Genomic DNA, 22,917 nt, shown 5'->3' on the forward strand with positions numbered 1-22,917 from the left:
CCAGCCGGCCTCGGGGTCCAGCCCGGGTTCCTGGCCGACCTCAACCGGACACTGCAGCGCAAGTCCATCACGCGGCACGGCTCGCTCTCCTCCTCCCGCGCGTCCAGAGCAGAGCCCACGGCCACCATGGACGACATGGCATTGCCCCCGCCGCCCCCCGAACTGCTTTCTGATCAGCGGAAAGCTGGCTACGGCGGCAGCCACATATCAGGCTATGCAACCTTGCGGAGGGGACCCCCACCTGCCCCCCCTAAGAGAGACCAGAACACCAAGCTCTCGAGAGACTGGTAGCTACCGCAGGTCTTCACTGTCATGGTTTCTGTAATCAGTTCTACAATCAGCTCGCCTGGTCATCTAGGAATTCAGGTGTCGGAGCCTTCTGGTATGTTATTCAGGTAGTGTCCAGCTGTGTGCGTGTGTGTGTACATACCTCTACAGTGTGTGTATATAAGTGCGTGTATATATATATGCGTATATATAGCTGGGAGTGATTCTATTTATTCCCTTTCATAATCTGAAAGTGGGTTTTGTGTATTTTGGGCAGAAGAGGCGTGGAAGGGGATGTGTCCTGTCCCTTGCGATTTCTATTATCTGTCATGTGGATTGGACCAAAACAACTTCTGATGACTTTAGAAGGTATATTGTAAGTCTCCATGTGCGGCTACCTGTGCATGTTACTGTGTACTGAGGAGTACACGTGTAATGTGCTGTTTCTCAGTCTGAGAAGACAGCCACGACGTTTGGTGTCTCAGTAGGGCTTTTGTTTTTCCCCGGTTGGCTGAAGTTAGAACTGCTTGATTGACACTTCATTACTGTACATAAAGGGGCACTTTAATCAGGAAACTTTCAGCTCCATAGAACGGGTCACCAGTGCGGTGGGGGGAAATTTCAGTCACTGCACAGCTGTGCGGGAACCACCATTCCAGTTGCAGTGCAGCTGCAGTGACCGCTGAACCTGGGACGTGTTCCCACAGGTAAGCTCTTTGCCTACAACACGTGGATAATGTAGTACTGTAATCTTGGGTGTTTTTATGCTGTTGGAATCCTTCCATGGGCTCTGTGAAGCTTCATCAAGCGTGGCTTCACGATCCTTGCTTTGACTCACGTAAGAACTATCCGACACAGTGCCCTGCAATGCTCAGTCCAGGATGTCTTTGGGTCACTAGTTATCTTCTAAGTGTGTGCTTTAGGTAGATGTTGATCTTAGGGATCTGTAACCGTTGCTATATCAAGTATTCCCATCCTATGTCCAATATAGTGCATCATCGTGAAAAACAAAAAAATCACCTTCTGAAATGTCTATATTGCTCTCTAGAAGGTTGGGGTGATTACAAAAGGAACAAATGGCCCCTGTGCAGTATCATTAATCAGGTTGTACAGGGATTGTAATGTGTAATACAAAGAATCTCCGTAAGTGTGAGACCATCACAGAGGGAGGGAAAGGAAGACGCCTGCTGCAGCCAGGTGGGGAGTTGTCCGGTTCCCAGGTGTTCTAGGGAGTAGTGTAGTCCAAGCACAGTGAGTGGCATTACATATTATGCATGTGCAGTTTGGCATAACAGAAATCACTGCTCTGATGACTCAGTAGTCCTGTATGCTTCATGCTACACTTCATGTGCTTTTTTTTCCCCTGTGAATTTTCTTTTGTATCTGAGAAAAATGTGATAAATTGACCATTAGGAATAAAACGCAGTCTCAGAGCTGCTCTTAAACAAAAGAACAAAGACTAGCTCCCCCAGGAGCGATGAGTGAGCACATCTGGTAATGAAGGTCTGCCTGTTGTGGCTCAGGATGACCAGGGCAGAGACCTCCGACACTGTCCCATAAGGAAAAATGTGCCCATGCAGTGGAGCAGACAGGAATTAGAGAGTAAGTGAAAGTTAAGTATGCAGTGTCCAGATACCCATATAACCCACTCCAATGAAGGGCTGCATCCTAGAGTAAATGGCACCCACCTCTCCATTGCCACGTCTGCAGGATATTGTTTAATATATTCATGTGCTTATAGAGCACTAAGAACATATACCATTGTGCATTTTTTAAAGCCCTGCTTCTTTAAAAGATACTTTTTGGGTCTTTTCAATTGTTCACAAGGTCTGTGTGCTTGATATCGTTATGCTTATGAAGTGACCTTTACCACACCTGCATTGTTGATTTAGGCATGCACAGCAATTTGGATAACATTTGAGTACAGATTGCCAAGCTTCAGTGTGAATCATGAGTGAAATAATTTCCCAGTCTCTGCCTGCAGTTTTATATTCTAAGAATCACCCTTATTTGTGAAGTAAAAGAGCTATTAGGAATAGGAATCCAATGACATATTCACTAGGGGTTTTTACTGTGGTGGTGTCATTTTTACATGAAGGTGGACAATTTCAACTTTTGTAACATACCCTCAATCAATGATTTGAACCCTAAGGTACAGCCTGTTCTTTTTCAGTGCGGGCTTTCCTGGGACTTCTTGCTGTGTCAGTGCTGACGACAGCCCTCCTAGACTGATGCTTTTGGTGCATCATTCTCCTGAAAGAGCAGAACAACACTAGGGACACCCAGAAGAGAGCTGGGTCAGGGAGGAACTGTCATTTATACCCCAATCCATTGGCATGTCTGACAACAGGCTGTTTACATTTCTCCAAAGATGGAAAAGGCTATTATCTATGTCATGGTGAAACAACTGAATCATAAAAAAATAATAACACTTTAGATTATACTTCCAGTATTTTAGCTCCCTGATGGAGTTTTTTAATTTGGATTTTTATTGGGATGAAGTTTTGTGGGTGTTTTGTTTTTGAGACTATTTTTATTTTCTCTGGTGTGTGCATGGTAAACCCTACTGCCAGATGACACTAGTTCTGTGCCTTCTTCCACTGCCTCCTGCTCAACAGCATAGATTCCCCAGGTCAAAGAAGTAAGTCTGGACAGCTGACTGGGCTGTACTGAATGTGGACGAACATCCTGTGGAAGGCAGTGCAGACAGTTGCCTATTAGAGCTAGTGACTTGGTTAACTTGAGGGTGTCAATCACCCTATAATTAACATTTTGGTACCAACTCTGAAGTCAGCTACAACGTAGATCAGGTTTATAGGCATTAATATAAATGTTAAGCTATTCTCTATTGAAATGTTACCAGCTTGGCTTTTATTACTCGAATAAATACATTTTTTCCCCTTAGCTACTATAATTCTCACTTGGGAAAAGTAACTATATATTTTTTTCTTTTTTAACTATTCTTAAGGTTTTTACAGATGCCCACTTAACGATAAATTGGATTTTTAAAATTTGAGACTTTTTAAAATGAGAAAGATTGCTGACTCTTACAAGTTATAGGACACGATTTTAATCAGAAAATTTCAAACAAAGTAATGTGGACACGGTGTTTTCCAGTCCTCTGAAATCAAGGTGCTGCTGGCCACTGAGGGCATATTCTGCTAAGGGCTGTGAACTATCTTAGAAGTCCCTCTCTATGTAAGTTTACTGCACTGAAAACAGTGCTGAGGTTATCAAGAAAGTTTAAATAAAATTAGAGCGACAACGCAGATCAAAGTTCATAGGAGCTGTGCATCCCATTAGAGTTTCAGAAGCTGCTATCCTGGGAAAATAGTTGTTAATAAGCTTGTGTCAAAAATGTGATGTCATAAATTTAGCCTGAAAAAATTCTCAGGTAATGATGTGGATTGGTTTGATTTGACTATCAGGTCACCAACAGAACTGTTTGTCGCCTTTCTTCTTCTCTTAATTTTATTTTAAAAACATAAACGCGTTAAAATTTTTAAATGCGTAAAAAACTGTTTTCTTAGTTTTATGTTACCAAATTTTTAAAACATGTCATCTATAGATATGTTTAGAAAACTGATGTAATCTCAGATTTTATTCACATTTAGACCAAGTAAACCTGAATGACCCTGACTTGCTTTAAGTGAAATAGGAATAATTGGATTTATACACTTGATGAGAGGATTCTATCTCTAAAAATCACTTTAGGTTGCAAGCACCTTTTGGCACTTTGAGTTGTGTTCTATACACTTTACATCGTTTGTATAAAGCAGGATATCCCTGATCCTGCAGGGATATGGGACTGCTCATAAGGTTGAGATCTGATCCACAGAGAGGCGAGTAGAACAGAAATATCCCACTATCTTTCAAGGTTTATTTTCCTTTAAAAATTCAAGAGAAGTACATTTCTACACCTTACCGGTCTATCCCTTAACTAAGTGCTCCGTTATTGTTGTATCCTTGGAAGGTCTATATGTAAAAGAAATCTGATATTTATCTGTAAAATAAACTTGCTAAACAAAAATAAGCAAACAATATACTTGATAAACACTAGAAGGGGGAAAAATCTCCAATTGGTTTGCCCTTTGCTTGTTCGAGTAATGAACCATTTTGAAGAGAAAACAGTATCTGCTATAATCCCCAGTGCCTTGAACTCTTTGGGAGGAATAGCATTAAAAAAAACCTAACAAGTAAATTTTGAGGTGCTAGTGAAAAGGAAGGTATTTCTAGTTTATGCAAAAATAGAAAAAGTTACTATCTCACAAGAGATGGCTCCATCTGCCTAACGAGGACTGGCTGCTTTCTACCAAAGACAGAAGTGAGTGTGTTGGTCACAGACAGCTGTTGACACCTAGCTCAGCTCATAAATGCTGAAGCTTTCTTAGGCAGAATATGCTTGCAGCACTTAGAGGGGAACACCTCAGCATCTTTGGAACTATCCACTGTTTCCACTGTTGAATTTATGGTAACCTAATACCAAAAACTGCCATTGTCCATGATTGCTGTCTCTATATTTTTCCTTTACTTGTAAATAATCTCTCCTAGAAGGTAAGCATTAACTGGAATGTTTCAAATGATGTTTAATTTTATTGTCAGTCACTAGTGAACTCCTTTTATAGAAATGTACATTTAAAATAAAATATCATTAGCTTGTGCTAAATGGTGTAAAAACATTGTTTACTATTTTAAAGGAAAATTGCACATAATATTTAACTGGGATTGCTCCCTCTCTTCCCATTTCTTTAAAAAGTTAAATCAAGGATCACATTGACATGTAGGCTGTGGGAAGCTTTGCTATAAATAAGTAAATAGATACAACATAGGAATGTACTTTTTTAAAGCATGAAAAGACGACAAAAGGAACTGCATTATAAAGTAGCCGATAGAGGACATTATTCAAATGATTATGCACAGCTCGGTGAAGATGAAGTTACAATTTTTCTTTCAGCTTTGTTGCTATTATTTTCTTGTTTAAATGTACGCTCTCATTTCATTATGTGCCTTGCTCCCTGATTGTGCAAACCTATAGATATATATAGATATATATATGAGAGAGATATATACAGTACTACTGACGATGTTTTTGTTCTACTGCTAGATTAAGTTATTTTCCAAGTTACTCTTGCCAGTGAAGTATTGTAATGGCTTAGGACAGTAGTCAGTCAGTGTAAATTTGTTTTCCAGTTACATGTTTTCACTATGTCAGCTTACCCAACCCTTAATAAAAATAATACATAGATTTCGTTTAAACATGGGGACTTCACTTGACTGTTTGTGGATCGGCACCATTAAGAACCTGGTTTTGCTATTTATGTTGGGGTACCCTAAATAGGTTGTGCAGTAAGAACAAATTAAGTGTGAAAGTAAAATACAATTTGAAGTGTTCAAATGGTTAATCTTTAAGTACACAAACTAGGGCGCTTTGGTTGTTAAATAGATGTTTTTTTCTTTTAAACAGAAGTACAAACTAGTACAAAAGGGATCCTTTTTGTTCAAAACTTGGGTATCACAATTATGTTGGACTGCTATGTCAAGGTATGTATAAAGGTGTATTTACAAATCACTTTATCATTTACCGAAACTAGGGGAAAAGTGATCATAAAACTTTAGGTTCACCTACAGCAAAAATAGTGATAGAAAACAGCTGTCTTGAAGAAATTTCACAGAGATGAAAATTCTTTTAAGGCTCAACATTTTAAATATTTGAAGTTTGAAGACTTACTTACTAAAAAGGAGCTGCTGGTTTGGAGCAACGGGAAGGATTCTCTCCAAAGAAAGGAGGTTACTTGCATAAATAATTCACAAAACACTTAGATACTTTGTGGAATTTTATTTAGGTCAGTTAGGAAGGATTCTCTCCACACTTGTTATATACCACCTTAGAAAGAAAGGAGGTTACTTGCATAAATAATTCACAAAACACTTAGATACTTTGTGGAATTTTATTTAGGTCAGTTCTTAGTACACAGCAACAATTCCAAATACAATTTCAAAATTAAGAAGTGAATGCTCCCCCACGCATGGAGGTGGTTTAATGGCACACACACGAACATTACCGGCAACGATGCTCCCTCAAGTTTTCCTGCGTGGTTTTTACTCACAACACCAACCTTCTCTCTGGGAGCTAAAAGTACAACTGGCCAGATCACAGATTGTTTACCTTCTCTTTGTAAACCATTTAGTTAAGATAAAAGATTCAGGGACACAAAATATTATAAAAACTGCTTTTTCATAGCATTCTGAAGTTGCAAAAGACATTTCCATTTTAATGTGAAAATAAGTTTTTTGGTTTTGGGATGCTTTTTTGTTTACTAAAGAAAAAAAAAAATCTCAAGATATTTAGCAAGGATTATTTGTCCTTTAAAGAATTATGTGATCGATTCTCAATAAGAAATAGGAACAAAAATCAGCATGAAGTAAATCTAAGGTAATGACCGCAATGTCTGTTTAACGAAAACCTGTTTTATAAGGCTGCTTGCTGTGCTCCTACCAGTGCTGAAAGAACGTTTCTGCTACATCCACCTAATGGAAAAGGCCATTTGTACTGAGTAGTTATTAAGGTTGCAGTTAGTACACGCCTTTAAACAAGTTTACTTTAATGAATACTGTGGTGGTATTAACTGAAATAATAGCTTTTCAAGTATCTTCCTGAAGACATCCAGGAGAATCTTAATTTTTGAAGAAACATACAGCATATTCATTTAAGACACTAGAAATAGTAACGAGCGGCAGAGTCAAAAACTACCATTATTAATTTAGCTCTTATCCGAAATGAACCATCTAACCTCTTCGGTAAAATGAGACTGAACTACAATCTCTTCTAGCTCTAAAGCTATGATCCTAAATAAATCATGTGAGGGAAATCACCAATCAAGCGTTTCTGGTCCGAGTAGTTCAGAAGTGATTCAGGCAGGTCCCCATTCAGAGATCGGGCAGTCACCTGCCAATTCCTCCATCGAATCCTTTTCAAAGGGAAAGGGGGCCCTGCTCTCCACTGAGCAGAAATAAAATAATTTGAAAATAGTTCCTAATGCAGAATGGTAACCTGCTAAAACGGACACGAAAGGATAAAAGCCAACTACCATCATTTTGAAGCCTCTCAAATCATCTTCAATCAACCTAAGACTGCCAAGGAGCACAGCTACATTACAGAAATCCCTGGGAAGGCGAATAAGACATTCTAGTTGGGTAATAAACAAGCAGAAGGGGAAAGGACAGGGAGGGAAAAACGCCCCACCTGGTGACCTCCAGGAATACACAGCACAGCAGCAGGCCCTTGCAAACTCTACAGTGGTCCTGAGGGAGATAGACAGCAAATAGCCAAAAGATGGAAAATACTGAAGAAAAGATTCCTATTTATTTTAAACACAGCAGGCTGAATCTCTTAGGTCTAGATTTTGACACGTTGATACTTTTTGTTTCTGATTTACTGCCTTTAGGTCAATGACAAAAGTATTTTGATTCATACCACCATGGCCTTTCAAACAACTGTACCAAAAAATAAGTTGATTAAAAGGAGTGACTTAAAAGTTGTTCCTTTTTTTTTTTTTTTAAGAAAACAGGAAATGGACAGTAAGTCAAAAAGGAAAAAAAAATTCCCTCTCCCATTAGATTCTATCCTGATAATGTTGCTTGCTTGTCAGCAGATTTAGACTTGGATCCCCTTTGCCACAATATCATGTAGCATGTGAGATTTCTACATTCATTTGGAATTCCTACTGCCCACTATCTCATCTCATTTATAAAAAGATAAATGGGGAAACTGACAATAAAACAAGAAATACTAACGTCACAGACTATTAATAGCATGCAACCTATAAAATATCACATACATTAAAGGTCTCCCATTACTGTAGGCCTGGCCCATCGTTACATAGTATCCTTCCAAGACAATATATGGAAATCAAACTGTACAAAAATTTAAAGTATGCAGAAAATCAAACATGTTTTTTAAAATCACACATTAGTATTAAATAATAAAGGAAAAAGTCAGCTGACCCGTGGATCCCCTGCTGCCTGCGGCCGTCACCACCAGCATCTGCTCGCCTCAGTCCAACAGGCAAGCAGCCACCACCAACTCTGGTTGCACAGTTGTCTGCCATCGGTGTGAGGTATGGAACTATTTGCTGGATTTCAAAATTCCTTCTTATTAAATCCACTAAGCTTTCTCAGCAAAAAGGTATTTAAATAAATAATTGGAACATCTAATTTTAAAGATTTTCCTAGTTATACACCAACACCAAGAAGAGCGTAATCTGTCCAAGTGTAGTATAGGTTGGGTTCATAACGAAGCCGACAGCTCGGAGGACACTCAAGGCCATTACTTCAAAGGAAAACAGGATAACGGATGTTGGGATGACCTCACAAAAACATGGAGGCAAAGCCAAATTCAAAGTGTTAAAGGGAGCTAAAGGCAAAATAGCTGACTTGCAATGTATGTGTGTGTGTGGGGGCGGGGCCTTCAACTTTACAACAAAAAGTCTTGACAAGGGACCTGTGTATCTGGGTCTCAGTAAAATGGTGAAGTTTTGTGCTCTGATAGACTCACGACTGGAATATTCTGCCTGCACCATCTGAGTTCCCTCGCACACTACCACCATGTCCATTTTCAGTCAAGTCCTCTAGCTGCACTAGTTCATGTTCAAGGCTTACATGTGAAGCACAGTTGACCCTTGAACAGCACAGGAGTTAGGGACCCTGAGACCCAGGCAATTGAAAATCCACCTATAACTTGACTCCCCACAACTTAACTACTACAGTCAGCCCTCTTTATTGAGGGGGGACTGGTTCCAGGACACACACACACACACCCCAAAATCCTTGGATGCCGCAGTCCCCTTATACAAAATGACAAAACCATGCACACAGCTGGTTCTCCCCATCTGTGGTTCCCAACTGCAGACTGAAAATACTGCTTTCATTCATAACTGGTTGAATATGCAGATACAAAATCCAGGGATACGGAGGGCCGACTGTATATTTCTTGAAAAAATCCACGTGTAAGTGGACCTGTGCAGTTATCACCCGTGTTGGTGTTGTTCAAGGGTCAACTGTATATGCAGCTATTACCTCTCCCCTTTGAACCCCGCACAGGGAAGTCGCCGGGCAAAGCTCTCTCTGGCCAAGTCACTGGGACTGGGAAGAGCCCATCACAGCGTGGGCCTGACCATGAGCTGCTTTATCCCCGAGTTTCACCTGCTGAGCAGCAAAGCCCTCCTGGATTTTTAAAACATTTCTTATACTGATTACAGAAATGATTGAAGCCATCTGACTTACCGACTCCACTGAACTTGAAGCTATAATTGGGCAGATAAAAAAAAGTGCTGTATTGCAAAGTCCTATCAGTTTTTAATCTATGTAATTGGATAAATATTTGGCCTTACCCCACTATTCTTAGTCTGAGATACAAGTTCAAATTCTTACCAAAGGAAGCTACTTCCAAGACCAACCACAAAACCAAGCGAGTATTTCCCTTTTCTAAAGTCAAGTGAGTAAAGAACTCAGCAGCAGCTAACACTGGCCATTAGTATCACCAAGATTACAGTAGCAAGCCTTTTATTCCCAGTGACTATCAAGAAATTTGAAAATAACTGCTATTTTCCCCAAAAAGAATGTTTTTCTCAATAGTGAAAGTAAACAGTTGGTCTAACTTCCAAAATCCTGCTCCTCAAACCAGTGCCTAAGGCAAAGCCTTAGGATGCCTCTTGGGCAGCAGTTTCTACAGTCCAATCTTTTCAGGACCTTAAGCACCTTCACGGCCAGCGTCACACACTGGTGTGCTGGCCCTTTCTGCAACGCAGTCTCATGCAGCAGCAGCACATTCAAGTCACACTGGCCATTGCCAACCACCCTCAGAATGTTGGGAGACTCATTTCATCATCTACAAACAGAAACATGAAGGGATGCAAGTCAGTTCAGCATTCACTCTGGCACGCGCAAGTACTGAGAGAGTGCAGAATTCACCTGTGACAGGAAATGAGCCCTCGGAAACAACTAAACATGGTTCAGTATGGTATTCAAATATCGGTTCCCTCCTCATACAGGTGGAAGAAAGCGGAGTACGCAGCAGGCCACAGGCTAACCCTCTGGCACAGGCACTGAAGAACAGCCAGTGCCACAGGTTCTGCAGAAGATACCCCATGGTGCACAGTATTCCTGAGAAAGATCCCAGATTTTGCTCTGAATCAGTCTTAACCTGATTTGTTTTACAGTTATGCTGTTATTCCTTGACATATTCAGAAATGGTCACTTTATTTCAATCCAGACAGCTCAGCATAGTACAAATGATGACAGAAAGATCCATTTGTTCACAATTAGGTTTGCTTTTTGCTTTAATACTGGGGGATAAACCGAAAACAACAACACATACGTAGTTTTTATCATTTGTATCCTTCATTCACTTCACTGAGGGGAAGGCCAGGGCCTCGGGATAGTCTGGGAAGTCCTGCCTATTCCTGGAGGGAAATGGTGGCGGAGCTTCACTCGGAATAATGCATGATGGACTCGACATAATTCCCCGGGAAGAGCCCCGTCACTCCGTTCATAACGCCCTCGTACCAGCCATCGTCGTTCTTCTTGATGACGTAAATGATGGCTCCTTCCTGAAAAGACAGCTCGTCTTCCTTGTCTTTTGTATAATCATAAATTGCCACAACTAGAGGGGGAAAAACAGGATGTGAAAAGTAATATTCCTACAAAGATAGAACCAAACAAATGAATATCCATCCTTTCCCAACTTTTACAGCACTTCAGTGACTTTCTAAACACAGACCAAAATCCCTTCTTTTCCTGATACCCAGTCCTGTGTAACGGGATCCCATCTTCTTGGGGAGGATAGGTTCCAAGCAGTTGAAATGGCAAAAAAAAAATCAGTGAAGTTACCTTTCAGCAGCCTATGGAGAAATACCTCACTGAGGAGCGACAATCCCAGAATCAGGAAAGATGACTATTCAGTTGAGCTTGTGTTATGTCAAAACATGTCTTTCAACATTAGAATTATCTAGTGCAGTGACACACACCATGAGAGGCAAGTGAGAAGATGAGATGAACTAAAGGGATATGGGAGCCCATGCCTAGTCACTGAGTACAATAGTGGTTGAGTTCCCACAAATTCTATGTGCAAATGCTGGGGGTCCATTATATATGTACTCTTTCCAAACACATGGGGTATTATGCCACCAATTTAACACATCCCCATAACACACTAAAAGTGTCATGGAAACCAAGGTACCTGTAAGCTCTCCTGAAACTTTCCTTGCTTAAATAATTTGGTAACTGGGGCCTTTAGATGTTATCTGGGACAGCCTCAGGCTCCTGTTGCATCTACCTCAACAGTTTATTTAAACTGGGAGAGCCTATTGCTCAAATCCACTTGAAGATTTACCTTTTTAAAAAAATATATTGTTTGTTATTTCAGAGAGGAAGGGAGAAACAGAGAGATAGAAACATCAATGATGAAGAGTGAATCATTCTCTGGCTGCCTCCTGCACACCCCCCAGTGGGGATGGAGCCTGTAATCCAGGCACGTGCTTTGCCTGGGAATTGAACCATGCCTGGTTCACAGGTTGATGCTCAACCACTGAGCTATGCTGGGCTGGCAGATTTCTCTATTCTGTAAAGAGATCCTCTGTATCTTTTTATATCACTCAGAATTTCACTCAACAACAATCTCCATCTACCCATCATTCTGAGAAGCATATACTGACTTTGTTTCTCATGTAACTTTAAACCTCAAATAAGAAACAAACTACAATAGGAGTTTATGATATAGTGCAGCTTGCCCAGTTCATTTGTGTGTCTGGCCTACTTTAGAACTAAATGGCTTTGTTAAGCTCTGCGTTTTACCATTATAGTGACCTGTTAAATGTCAGAAAATACTTCAGAGAGGCCTAGGAGGAAATTAGTGTGTATATCTCAGAACATAACCAAACCCCTAAACACAAATATATATTAAATGACAAAAAAGTTTAACTATAAAAGTAAAAGAAAACAAGATATGTAAAGTCTTTACTATTTCTAGTCAACCTAATCTCTATCACTCTTAGTTAACACTCGATGCTTACCAAAATGCAAACCCAATGAAAAATAATTCAAATGAGACTGTCCCTAAGTCCTGCTAATTCCATCTCCTAAAGCTCAAAACCAACACCTCCATCATCTCCAGCGTCACCCTCACTGCCCGTCTGTCCGCAGCTGTCTTCTTATGGAATATACCTAACCCAGGGGGACCTGAAGACTTTCCACGCAGTATGAGTGTCAGATGATTAGGGGAAACTCCTTCTAGAGTCCCAAGTTTTATAAATATTGCTTCCAAAACTGACCTGAGATGATACCTCAGCCAGGCATCAGTCACAAAAGTTCTCATTTCCTCTCTATCATTCTCCTACTTGTTAGTACAGTGTACTGTTTTAAAGTATAAAAGACTTCTGGGTGTCAAAGAAACAACTCAAAATCTTCGTGTGATATTGAAAAAGAATTACTCCACTGAGTAACCCAACTTTTTCCAAGTGAAAGTTAGGTGGCTCCATTCCTTTAGACCAGTGGTTCTCAACCTTCCTAATGCCTCGACCCGTTAATACAGTTCCTCATGTTGTGGTCACCCCCAACTTCATTGTTACAAATTGAACATAATTAAAGCATAGTGATTAATTACAAAAACAATATGTAATTATATATGTGTTTTCTGATGGTCTTAGGCGACCCCTGTGAAAGGGTCGTTCGACCCCCAAAGGGGTCGCGACCCACAGGTTGAGAACTGCTGCTTTAGACAAACATTAAGACTAATGGAGTTATCAGCTGACATGTAAAACATGTTTAAAGATGGAACATTATTTTACTTTTGGCAGGTAACTCAGAAGGAGGTAAAAGAATTGAGTGACAGTGCCACATGAGAAAATGCTTCCATTTGTATCAACTTATGAATGGGAACAAGGTTTTCAGCACACTGCTGTAGCTAAGGTCCTCAGCTCTTCCTTAGAAAGGTATCCAACTTGGTCTTCCAACTCCTACTTTCTTCTTTTCTTTTATTTAAAAAATTTTAATTGATCTTAGAGAGAGGAAGGGAGTAAGAAAGAGAAAGAAACATCGATGTGAGCGAGAAACATCGACCAGTTGCCTCTCGCACATGTCCCAACTGGGCATCAAACCCACAACCTTCTGGTGTACAGGACGAAGCTCCAACCAACTGAGCCACACCGGCCAGGGCCCTGCTTTCCTTTCTAATGTACTCTACACTGTCATCAGGTAATTGTTTTTAAGTAAGGATATAATACATGGGAACTTATCATTAACCTGCGTAAAAATCTTCCACAATTTTCTATCAGATTTTTAAAAAAAGGAAAAAGATTCAAACATCTCAGCATGGTACTCGAGGACTTCCATCCCAATTACAACTTCTTACACGCACACCCCAGGCCCTCTCTCCCTACACCCACCCACGTCCTCTTGCACATGGCACTGCTCACCATGCTGAACAGCCATGCCTTCACTCAGGACCCCTCGGCCTGGAGGCCCCTTGCTCGCTCCCCTCTCTGCCTGAGAAAATCTTCATATTCAGGGCACATCACAAATGCCAGGTCCTCTGACAAGCTTCCTGGGATCCCCAGCAGAATGAATGGAACTCTTCATTTTCTGACAATTGTTAATGGAGCATTCATGCTGATTTTTAGAGATAGGAAGATGAACAAGGCAAACGGTCATAGTCTTATGAGGACAGAAATGTTATCTGATAAATTACCATACATTGTTGATACTTCTACCAAGAAGTTATATCATTGAGCTGGAGGAATACAAGAACAGATGGCTTGGAAGTGACAGAAGAATTTAATGCTAGTAAACTGTAGAGCCAAGACTCAATCAATCCCAGGTCTGCCAAAGCCCCCGCTTAGGAAAGGCTAAGAATGTGATCTCTGGAGTTATACCACCGAGTTCAAATGCCAGCTCTACCAGTTATTAGTTCGCAGAACACATTAACGTCCCTAAACTTCTTTTTACTCACCTGTATAATGGAAACTAGAATAGTGCTAACACCTCAAAGCACTGTTCTATTAAATGAGGCAATGCACATACAACACCCAGCCCGGAGCTTGTATCTGTTAAACAGCCCATATAAATGTTAGCTTCTTTTATTATCATTAGTAACTATTAAGATATACTGTCTTTTCTCTAACACTAACATTTTCTGTTATATTCTATAACAAATTACCTTTTAACATCATTTTCTAGTCTGCAAGATGGGGAAACTATCTTACATATGTAGTTAAGTCTTACATTATGCCAGGCACATGACGGGCAGTAATCAAGGGTTACAATAAGCCTCCTATGGCTGTGGCTCTCAACCCTGGAATTACCTGAGGAATTTCTAAAAATTCTGACGCAGTCCCACCGATTCTGATTTAATAGGCCTGCAGGGGCAGATGTATTAAACACTCGCTCTGTGACTCACATGAGCAGGCGGGTTAAGACCGGGTCCTAAGGTCTAAGATAGCAAAACGAGTCAGTAGGCAACACCTTAACATTCACACACAACAAGCAAAAGAGCCATCATAAGCTGAACACAGTCGGTTATGTTTTTGTTTTGCCAGAAAGAGTAAGGAAGAGCTTATTTGGTTTTCATGTTTTGAAAGATTTGAACTTAACGGAAATAAGCCAAACCTTTAAAAACAGTTTAGGGAACAATTCAGGCATGTTCTTTACAACTTTACAGGGTTCCTTAGACTCAAAACAAACTTACTTTCTTCTCACAAATCTCTCCAGATTTTTACAACATGTTCACTAAAGAGTCAATTTTTAGAAAGCAAAACTTCATCGCGCTCTTCTCTTGAGGAATAACTGAGGTAGTTTTCCGCGGCTGGAATGGTATCACTTTGTCTAGGACAGTGTTAAAACCAGCTAAGGAATCTGTAAAACATGTCAATGCCTAAGGCCACAGCCTAGTGTAGTACCTTGGGCTCTTTTCTCCCGCCTTAAAAAACAGCTTTAATGAGGTATTAATTTAGATACAAAACACATGCATTTAATTGCAGAATTCAATGAGTTTTCACAAATGTATGCACCTGTATATATGATAAATGTATAACGACGACCACAATCATCAGATACAACATGCCCATCACCCCCCAATTTCCTTATGCCCCGGTGTGAATTCCTTCATCCACCAGCACCGGTCCCTGAAAGCCACTGATCTAGATTTCATGTAGATGGAGTCATAAAGTAAGAGTCTTTTTTGGCCTTTTTCATTAGAGTGACACTTGAAATCCGTCCACATTGTTGCTTATAACAGGAGTTTGTTCCTTTTCACTGAACAGTATTTCATTGAATACATGGATATATCCCACAATTAATTTATTCACCAGTTTAAAAACATTTGGGTTGTTTCCAGGTTTTGGCAACTATGAACATTCAAGTCTTTGTGTGAACACAATCGTCATTCCTCGTAAGTAACCACCACAGGAAGGAGGCCAGATCAGCTGGTAGGTGTATGTCTGGCCTCCTAAGAAACTGCCAACTGTTTTCCAAAGTGACTGAGACATGTTGCATTCTTACCAACCATGTATAAGAGCTCCTGCGGCACCGCTCTCTCTCCCACTTGGTGTTGTCAGTGTTGTTAACTGTAGCCATTCTAGAGGGTGTGTAGTGGTACTGAGTTTGGTTCACAGTGGCTTTAACTTGCATTTCCCTCATAACTAACACTGAGCATCTTGCCTGGCCAGTGTGGCTCAGTGGTTGAGAGTCGACCTATGAACCATGAGGTCGGGGTTCAATTCCAGGCCAGGGCAGATGCCCAGGTTTCAGGCTCAATCCCCAGTAGGGGGTGTGCAGGAGGCAGCCAATCAATGATTCTCTCTCATCAGTGATGTTTCTATCTCTCTCTCCCTCTCTTTTGTTCTCTCTGAAATCAATAAAAAACGTATTTTAATACTGAGCATCTTTTCATGTGCTTATTTGCAATTCATGTGTCTGTTTGATAAAATGTGTTCAAATGTTTTTCCCTACAAGTTGTCACCTTAGTGAATTATTTTGCAAATATTTTTCCCAGGCTAATATGGTTTGCCTTGTCATTTCTTCATAGTGTCTTTGAAGAAAAGTTTAATTAATGAAATTCAATTTATCAATTTTTTTCTGTTTAAGTTTCATGTATTTTTATGTGGTCTCCACAAGATTTTTTCCTGACCCCAGAACATAAAGTTTTTTCTCCTACATTTTCCCCCAGAATTTTTATAGTTTAGGTTTTACATTCAGATCCAAAATACATTTCAAATTAATTTATGTGTATTGTGAGGTAAGGGTGGAAGTTCATGTTTTGCATATGGATATCCAATTGTTCAACATTATTTGTTGAAAACACTATCCTTTCCTCACCGAATTATTTGGGTTCTATGTGTTCTAGTCCACTGATTTATATTCCTATTCTTACACCAGCACGTCTTGAACACTGCAGCTTTCCACTAGAACTCTGACGTCAGGTAGTGTAATTCCTCCGACATTAGACTTCTTTTCAGATTGTTTTGACTATATTAGGTCATTTGCATTTCCATATAACTTTTAGAATCGTCTTGTCAATTTCTATAAGACTGACTTCTGGATTTTTATTGGTATTGCATTCCATATATATACCATTTTGGGGAAAACCAGTCTCAACAATAATGATCAAAGAGCATCATACAGTTCTCAAATTTTTTAAGACTTTTATTAATTTCTCTTAATGTTTCAGTTTTCATCATGCAAGTCTTTCATATATTTCATTCAATTTATCCCTAAGTATTTAATATGTTATTACAAAAGTTTTATAAATTTCAATCTCCAACTGTTTGTTGCTGATGTATAAAAATGCAATTAATTTTATACATTGACCTTGTAACCTATACTCTTAAGTTCTACCAGCTTTTTGTAGATTGCTTAGGATTTCCTACATGAGATCTTCTGCAAAAGAAGACTCTTTGATATTATCTCACATATCTATTACTGTGTTTAGTATTTGTTTTTTCCCCATGCCTCATTTTGAATAGTTTGTATTGTCATACCGTCAAGGTTGCTGATCTTTTCTTCTGAAGTGTCACTTTGGATACCGTATTTTTTATCTCCAAAAAAGTGAGTTTTTCTCTTTTTTAAAAATGCATTCGTTTTCTCTTATGTTCATGTTTTCCTTTACCTTCTTGAACATATGTGGCATTTATAATAGCTATATTACACCCTTATCAGGTAATTCTATTATCTTGGTCATTTCTGGTCTATTTCCATTAACTGTCTTTTCTTTTAGTTATAACTTACATATCTTCCTGCTTTTTTACATTGCTTGCAATTGACTAGGTGTTGGACACTATAATTCTGACTTTTTAGTGTACTGGCTTTTGTTGAACAGTGTTGAATTTTGTCCTGGAGCTCAGTGAAGTTACTTGAAATCAGTTGGATCTTTCAAAGGTCTGCGGTAAGCTCTGTGAGGGCGGTCCACAGCCACTCTCGTCTAGGGCTAATCTGCCCCGATTACTAAGGGGACACACTTTTGAGGCCTCTTCTCTATGCCTGTGTATTACACGTCTTTCTATTCTGACGGGTTTGGGAACATGAACTATTTCCAGGCCTGTGTCATGGGCAGTAATTTTTCTGCCTAGTTCTTTCTGGTTTTGTTTTTTCAATATCAGGTCGTTTCTTCACACACATGTACAAATCAGTGCTCAGTTAGACTCAACGGGACCTTCCGGAGATCTCCTGAGCACTGTCCTCTGTGGCCTCCAAAAATTCTCATCTCTACCTTCTCTACACAAGTCAACGCCCACGCTCGGTTTGGTTACATCCTCCTTGCACTATGGCCTGGAAACTGCCTCCAGGTAGCAAGCCAGGGCCTCAGGCTCACCTTGAGCTCCTTCTCTCTGCGGTCAGAGTCCACACTGCCTAGTGTCTACTGATTCACAACCGTTACCTTAATTTTTTCTGGGTTCCTGTTTTAGGGGAGAGGGTAAATCGAATTACTGTTGCTCTATTTTGACCAGAAGTGCAAGTCTACCATTTCTTAATATAAGTTCCCCAGGTGATTCTAAATGTGGGGTCAGTTTTGAAATCAGTGAGTAGCTTTAATTTCCTTAAAACTTCCTGCCCGACAGCACCCTTTTTCCTGAGCTGATTAGTACTGATAAGATTTGGAAGTCCGTGTCCCAAAAACACCATGGCATGGCTAGCTAGTATATTCAGAGAAACTTTCAGTGAGAGAAATGCCCAATACTACTTTGTAAAGAACGAAGAAACCATTCTTCTTTGGAAGGAAGTTTCACATGGAGACACTTAAACTGAAATATCTGATAAAAGACGCCACAAAAGAAAGCTTTAGAAACCACGGGGGAGAAACAACTAATAATTTGAAGAAATCCTCCTCTTCCTGAGGCATTCCAGAAAACCCTCTTTTTTTTTTTTTTACTTTTATCTCACAGAAACCGTTCGTAAAGAGCATGCTCAACAGGAAAAATACGTTAACTATCAATAAAAAATCAAACAGTCACAGAATTTTACTTGCATGCGTTCAAAACCATAAAACCTGTAAACTAAGTAAGAATATACATGTAATATAAGCGAAACTTTTCTTATCAGTAAAACAAAAAATTCTCTTCAGTACCAGTGAATGTCATTCCTATGTGCAGATTTCTTCCCATCCCTCCAGACAGCCCTCGGAGACTTACCCTTTTCCAAGTAAGACCTTGGAGCCCAGGGCGGGTCCTCCTCAGCGTACGGGTCACTGTACTCCACCACGGCGGCCTCCTCCTCTTCGTAATCTTCTGGAGGAGGGGGTGGAGGGGGGGATTCGTCAAAGACTGGCTCTTCCGCAGGTGGTGGCGGGGGTGGTGTGTCTGAAACTAAGAAGGTACCAAGCTGATAACAAACTACACCTAATGCAAAGTTCTATATTTCTTATCTAAGCTAAGCTTCTATGTTCATGAACTATAAACCTACACTTGAAAATAACCTTTAAAAAAATGAGTGGGCAAGAGAATTCCTCCACCAACTATGTTTCCAATCTCCAAGCATGGCTTTCTCCTCCCCATGGGTTAGTGTGTATGGATGCTAAATAAAGTTTAGCCAAAATAATTAACTGAGCCTTGGGCCCTGTTTATGCTAATATAATATAGTTTGGCTTTATATGCTATCCAAGAAGTGGTTATCAGAAATATTAATAATTTGGATACTTATAACCATATTTAGTTTATAAAAATTAGAATGACTCCAATGAAAAGTAAAATTTTAATAATCTGCTACTTTCTCTCAATGAATTTCTTAAATATAGCACCTTACCAAATCAGCAGGGCAGAAATCACAAACAATTTTGGGTAACTTCATCCATGAAGATGTTTGTGTTTAGTTTGGTTATTTCAGAATTTCTCCAAGGTAAATATATAAGAGTGATTTAAAATATTTTAAATATCTCTTTATTGAGATCTGCTTCCACAGCTCAGGTGTCAACATATAGTAATGTTTAAAATATTATCTCCAAACTCAGGAACTCAAAGCTTTTAAAATGCTTGATATACAAGAGCACAGCTCAACAGAATAAACCGAATAAAGAAAGTTGCATTGATCAGTTGTCCCATTTTAATGAACAACACAAAGTCTTATTTATGAAGTACCAGTATTGTTTCTGTGAAATTCTCTGAGCAATCTGTTTATTTTCTATTTTTTTCTCTAAACCTACTGATGGAATCAAATGGATTTTAGAAGATTGCTGGCCTGGTGAGGATTATCACCTTCATACTCTGCCCTATCCCAGTATTCTTCCCATCTGCTGGGCCACTCTACTTATTAACGCATCTACTTTATGAACTTTAAAACTTTACCCATTACAAGTATTTCTTTTAGTCCTAATGTGTTTTTTTAATAAACAAAACATATAAGTATGTGATTTTAACATAAAGTTTATGACAAATTATATGTAGTTGGGGTAAGAATCAACAATATATCCTATTTGCATTTAAACAATTCCACAAAAACACACATCCAAACGAACTCTGTCTTTCAAAACAATCACCTTGAGAAATTAATTACCAAATTACTCAAAAATGCTGCCACTGCTCATTTTTACCTTTTCTAATAACCACCTGAGGGCCAATTTATGAATGTGAAAACTGGCTTTCATGCCTACAGAATTAAGTGGAAGAGCAGAAATTGGAACGCCAATGTTTATTATCTTAAAAGCTTACAATACTATGGGATATGATTAACACACTAACTTGAAGGTAAAGTTTCATTATTATTCCCTCAACAAACATCAACTGAAAGCCACTATGGTTAGGTACTTACTACACTCAGCACTGGGAATAGAGCAGTGAGCAAAAGTCTTGGAGACATGGACAGCCAAACTTCTGTTTATAATTAAGTGCAGTAAATGCTTTAAGTCGTTATGGAAAATACAGCAGTAGACTAACCCTCTTTCATGGGTTTCTGAAACCTGAAAGAATGAGTAAGAGTTAATGTCTAGGGGGTGGGATGGAGTGGGGGTGGATATTTCGTATCAGATGTAAAGGAAAAAACAAATGCAAAGGTAAGAAAGCAAAGAACTGACCAAAGTCCGGCAGAAAGAGGCTTGAGGAAGCTAAAGAGGACTAAGCAGGAAGGGCCTTGCAACAGTTTGAACTTTATCCAAAGAGCAAGGGGGAGCCATGGAAGGGTTTTAAGAAGAATAACGGGATCCTTGCTACAATACTTAGCACAGTAGAACTGGTTCCAAATAATTCCAAGCTTCTTTCAAACATCAATCTTAATACAGAGTGACTTCAAAATAATGTATTTGAAAGCTATGACGATAATCCCAAAAGATAGGTATGTATCTTTCCAAGGTGAATGTTTTGAAGAGGACAACATTCATTTGAATGTATAAGTCCTACTATGTCTTTAAATCAACCACAGCACACCTCATACAGAAAGTTTCTTATTTTTATACATTTTGTAGGTGAGAAATGTTTATGACTATGGAAAGAAATTAGAAAAGATAACCCAAAAGGCAATCACATTGTGGTAAACACTGTAGGTGTCATGGAATACCCTCCAATACACTCAAGTAATATAAGCTATTTTCAGAAACTAGCAAGTAGAGGTGCAAAGGCACCTGGAAGAGAGATTGAGCCCTCACGCTAGTAAAACTGGATTATCATCAGTTAAAATACAAGAAGAAATGTGTCAATAAAAACGGGGCTTTAATTCACTAGGGAAGCACAAAAAAGGAGGGACTAAAAGTGTTTGCTATGTGTCAGATGCTTTTCTAAGTGCTGGGGAAACAGCCCATGAACAAAACAGGCAGAAGTCCCTGCTCTCACAGAGCTTACATTCTATCACTGGCAATGCCCACGTCCGAAGGAGCAAGAGTCCTAAGCAACAGCGTGCACATCTTCTATCCCATTGGTGAGGCCATCCCTGTTACTAGATGCCAATGGGCGACTTCAGCCTGACAACACTAAGTCTTCCTTTAATGCCATTTCCCTTGTTCAGATTCCATGCCCACCAAGAACCTTCTGATGACAATATAGTTCCTCAGGCAGACTGCTTGCAGAGGAGTCATCACCCGGTCAGACTACGTTCACTGATCTCTGTACAGTTCGTCACTGAATGCTGATACAGGCCTCCTGAGATTCCCTAATGCTTCCCTGGGAGAAGACTCAATTTGTCAATAACATTAGTTATGCGATCCTGCATAACTCAACACCAGACCACAGGCCAATGGTAATTCATTGCCAATCTATGAGGCCTCTTAGGAAATAGAGAGGCAATTTGGTCCCCTGAGACCTACCATGGCCTGGCCATTTTTACATCTGAAATCACAGGACCAAAGGAAAATTCTCAGGCCAGCCACAAAACCCTAAATTCCAGTGATAAAACACTAGGCTACTTGTTTGAGCATCCCAGAGGGAAAAAAAATGGGCTAGCTAGTGATTAAAGAACATCTCAGATGTGATCTTTCTTTTCTTACATGTGCCTTATTTAAATTTTTTTTCACTACCAGATTTTAAGTTATTGGAAAGTAGAGAATTTCATCTTAATTTTTTTATCATCCCTACTAGCTGCTCATATAGTGACTTATTCATAATATTCAAATACTTGAGGTATCAGCAAATGAATACTTAGCCAATCACATATAAATGACATTTTATGCCTACAATCTGATCTACAGCATAAAGAAGACATAAACTTACTATTTTCTTGGACTCTGGCCACAAATCCCATTAAAGGTAACTGAGGAGTTACCTGTAGGATGGAGGGAGGAGGAGGAGCAAGAGATACTGTAAAAACAAAAAAGGTGTGGAGGATAAGGGGTAAGGGCGAGTTACATTAAAAGAAAAGGATAATACAATAAAACGAACATATAAGGAGGGAAACCACTATGCACGAACATGTTATAAGATATATTAAGGATCCTCTTTTGAGGGATAATTCATCAACACACAAAACAAAGTATTAGGAGAGTTTTAAGGAAGTTTTTAAAAATTACAACAGGAAGCAGTCATTCATCCATACAGGCCTACTCTAACATATAATGGCAAACTGAGCTTTTCATATCAATAACAGGCCTTCTCAAAGAAAAGGATTTCTTCAGACTACAATGAATAATTTGGGTTTCTGGAAATTACCTTGATAGTTACAAATTTAACTATTTGTCAGTAGAAGGGAAAA

At 39.5% G+C, this 22,917-nt stretch overlaps 1 protein-coding gene and 1 long non-coding RNA gene across 14 annotated transcripts in view; one reads left to right on the forward strand and one right to left on the reverse strand.

The window, feature by feature from the left end:
* Positions 1–6,201: 6,201 nt before the first annotated feature.
* The window catches only part of ABI2 (abl-interactor 2), a 66,395-nt gene continuing 49,679 nt past the window's right edge, over positions 6,202–22,917 (reverse strand). For 9 of the 13 annotated variants that reach the window (XM_014546103.1, XM_005874244.2, XM_014546110.1 and 6 more), the window contains 3 exons: positions 22,440–22,526; positions 18,942–19,115; positions 6,202–10,927 (listed from right to left, as the gene is read on the reverse strand). In XM_014546103.1, coding sequence (XP_014401589.1) covers positions 10,752–10,927; positions 18,942–19,115; positions 22,440–22,526 — 437 coding nt within the window. In that variant the 3' untranslated portion in view covers positions 6,202–10,751. The remainder of the gene's footprint in view (positions 10,928–18,941; positions 19,116–22,439; positions 22,527–22,917) is intronic. The other 4 variants (XM_014546111.1, XM_014546112.1, XM_014546105.1 and 1 more) reach the window with 1 other exon arrangement.
* LOC106727469 lies at positions 16,147–20,163 on the forward strand. Its single transcript, XR_001363673.1, has 2 exons — positions 16,147–17,361; positions 19,972–20,163. It is a non-coding gene; the product is annotated as an uncharacterized LOC106727469 (long non-coding RNA).

Source organism: Myotis brandtii, unplaced genomic scaffold (genome assembly GCF_000412655.1).
Source record: "Myotis brandtii unplaced genomic scaffold, ASM41265v1 scaffold43, whole genome shotgun sequence".
NCBI classification, from domain to species: domain Eukaryota; kingdom Metazoa; phylum Chordata; class Mammalia; order Chiroptera; family Vespertilionidae; genus Myotis; species Myotis brandtii.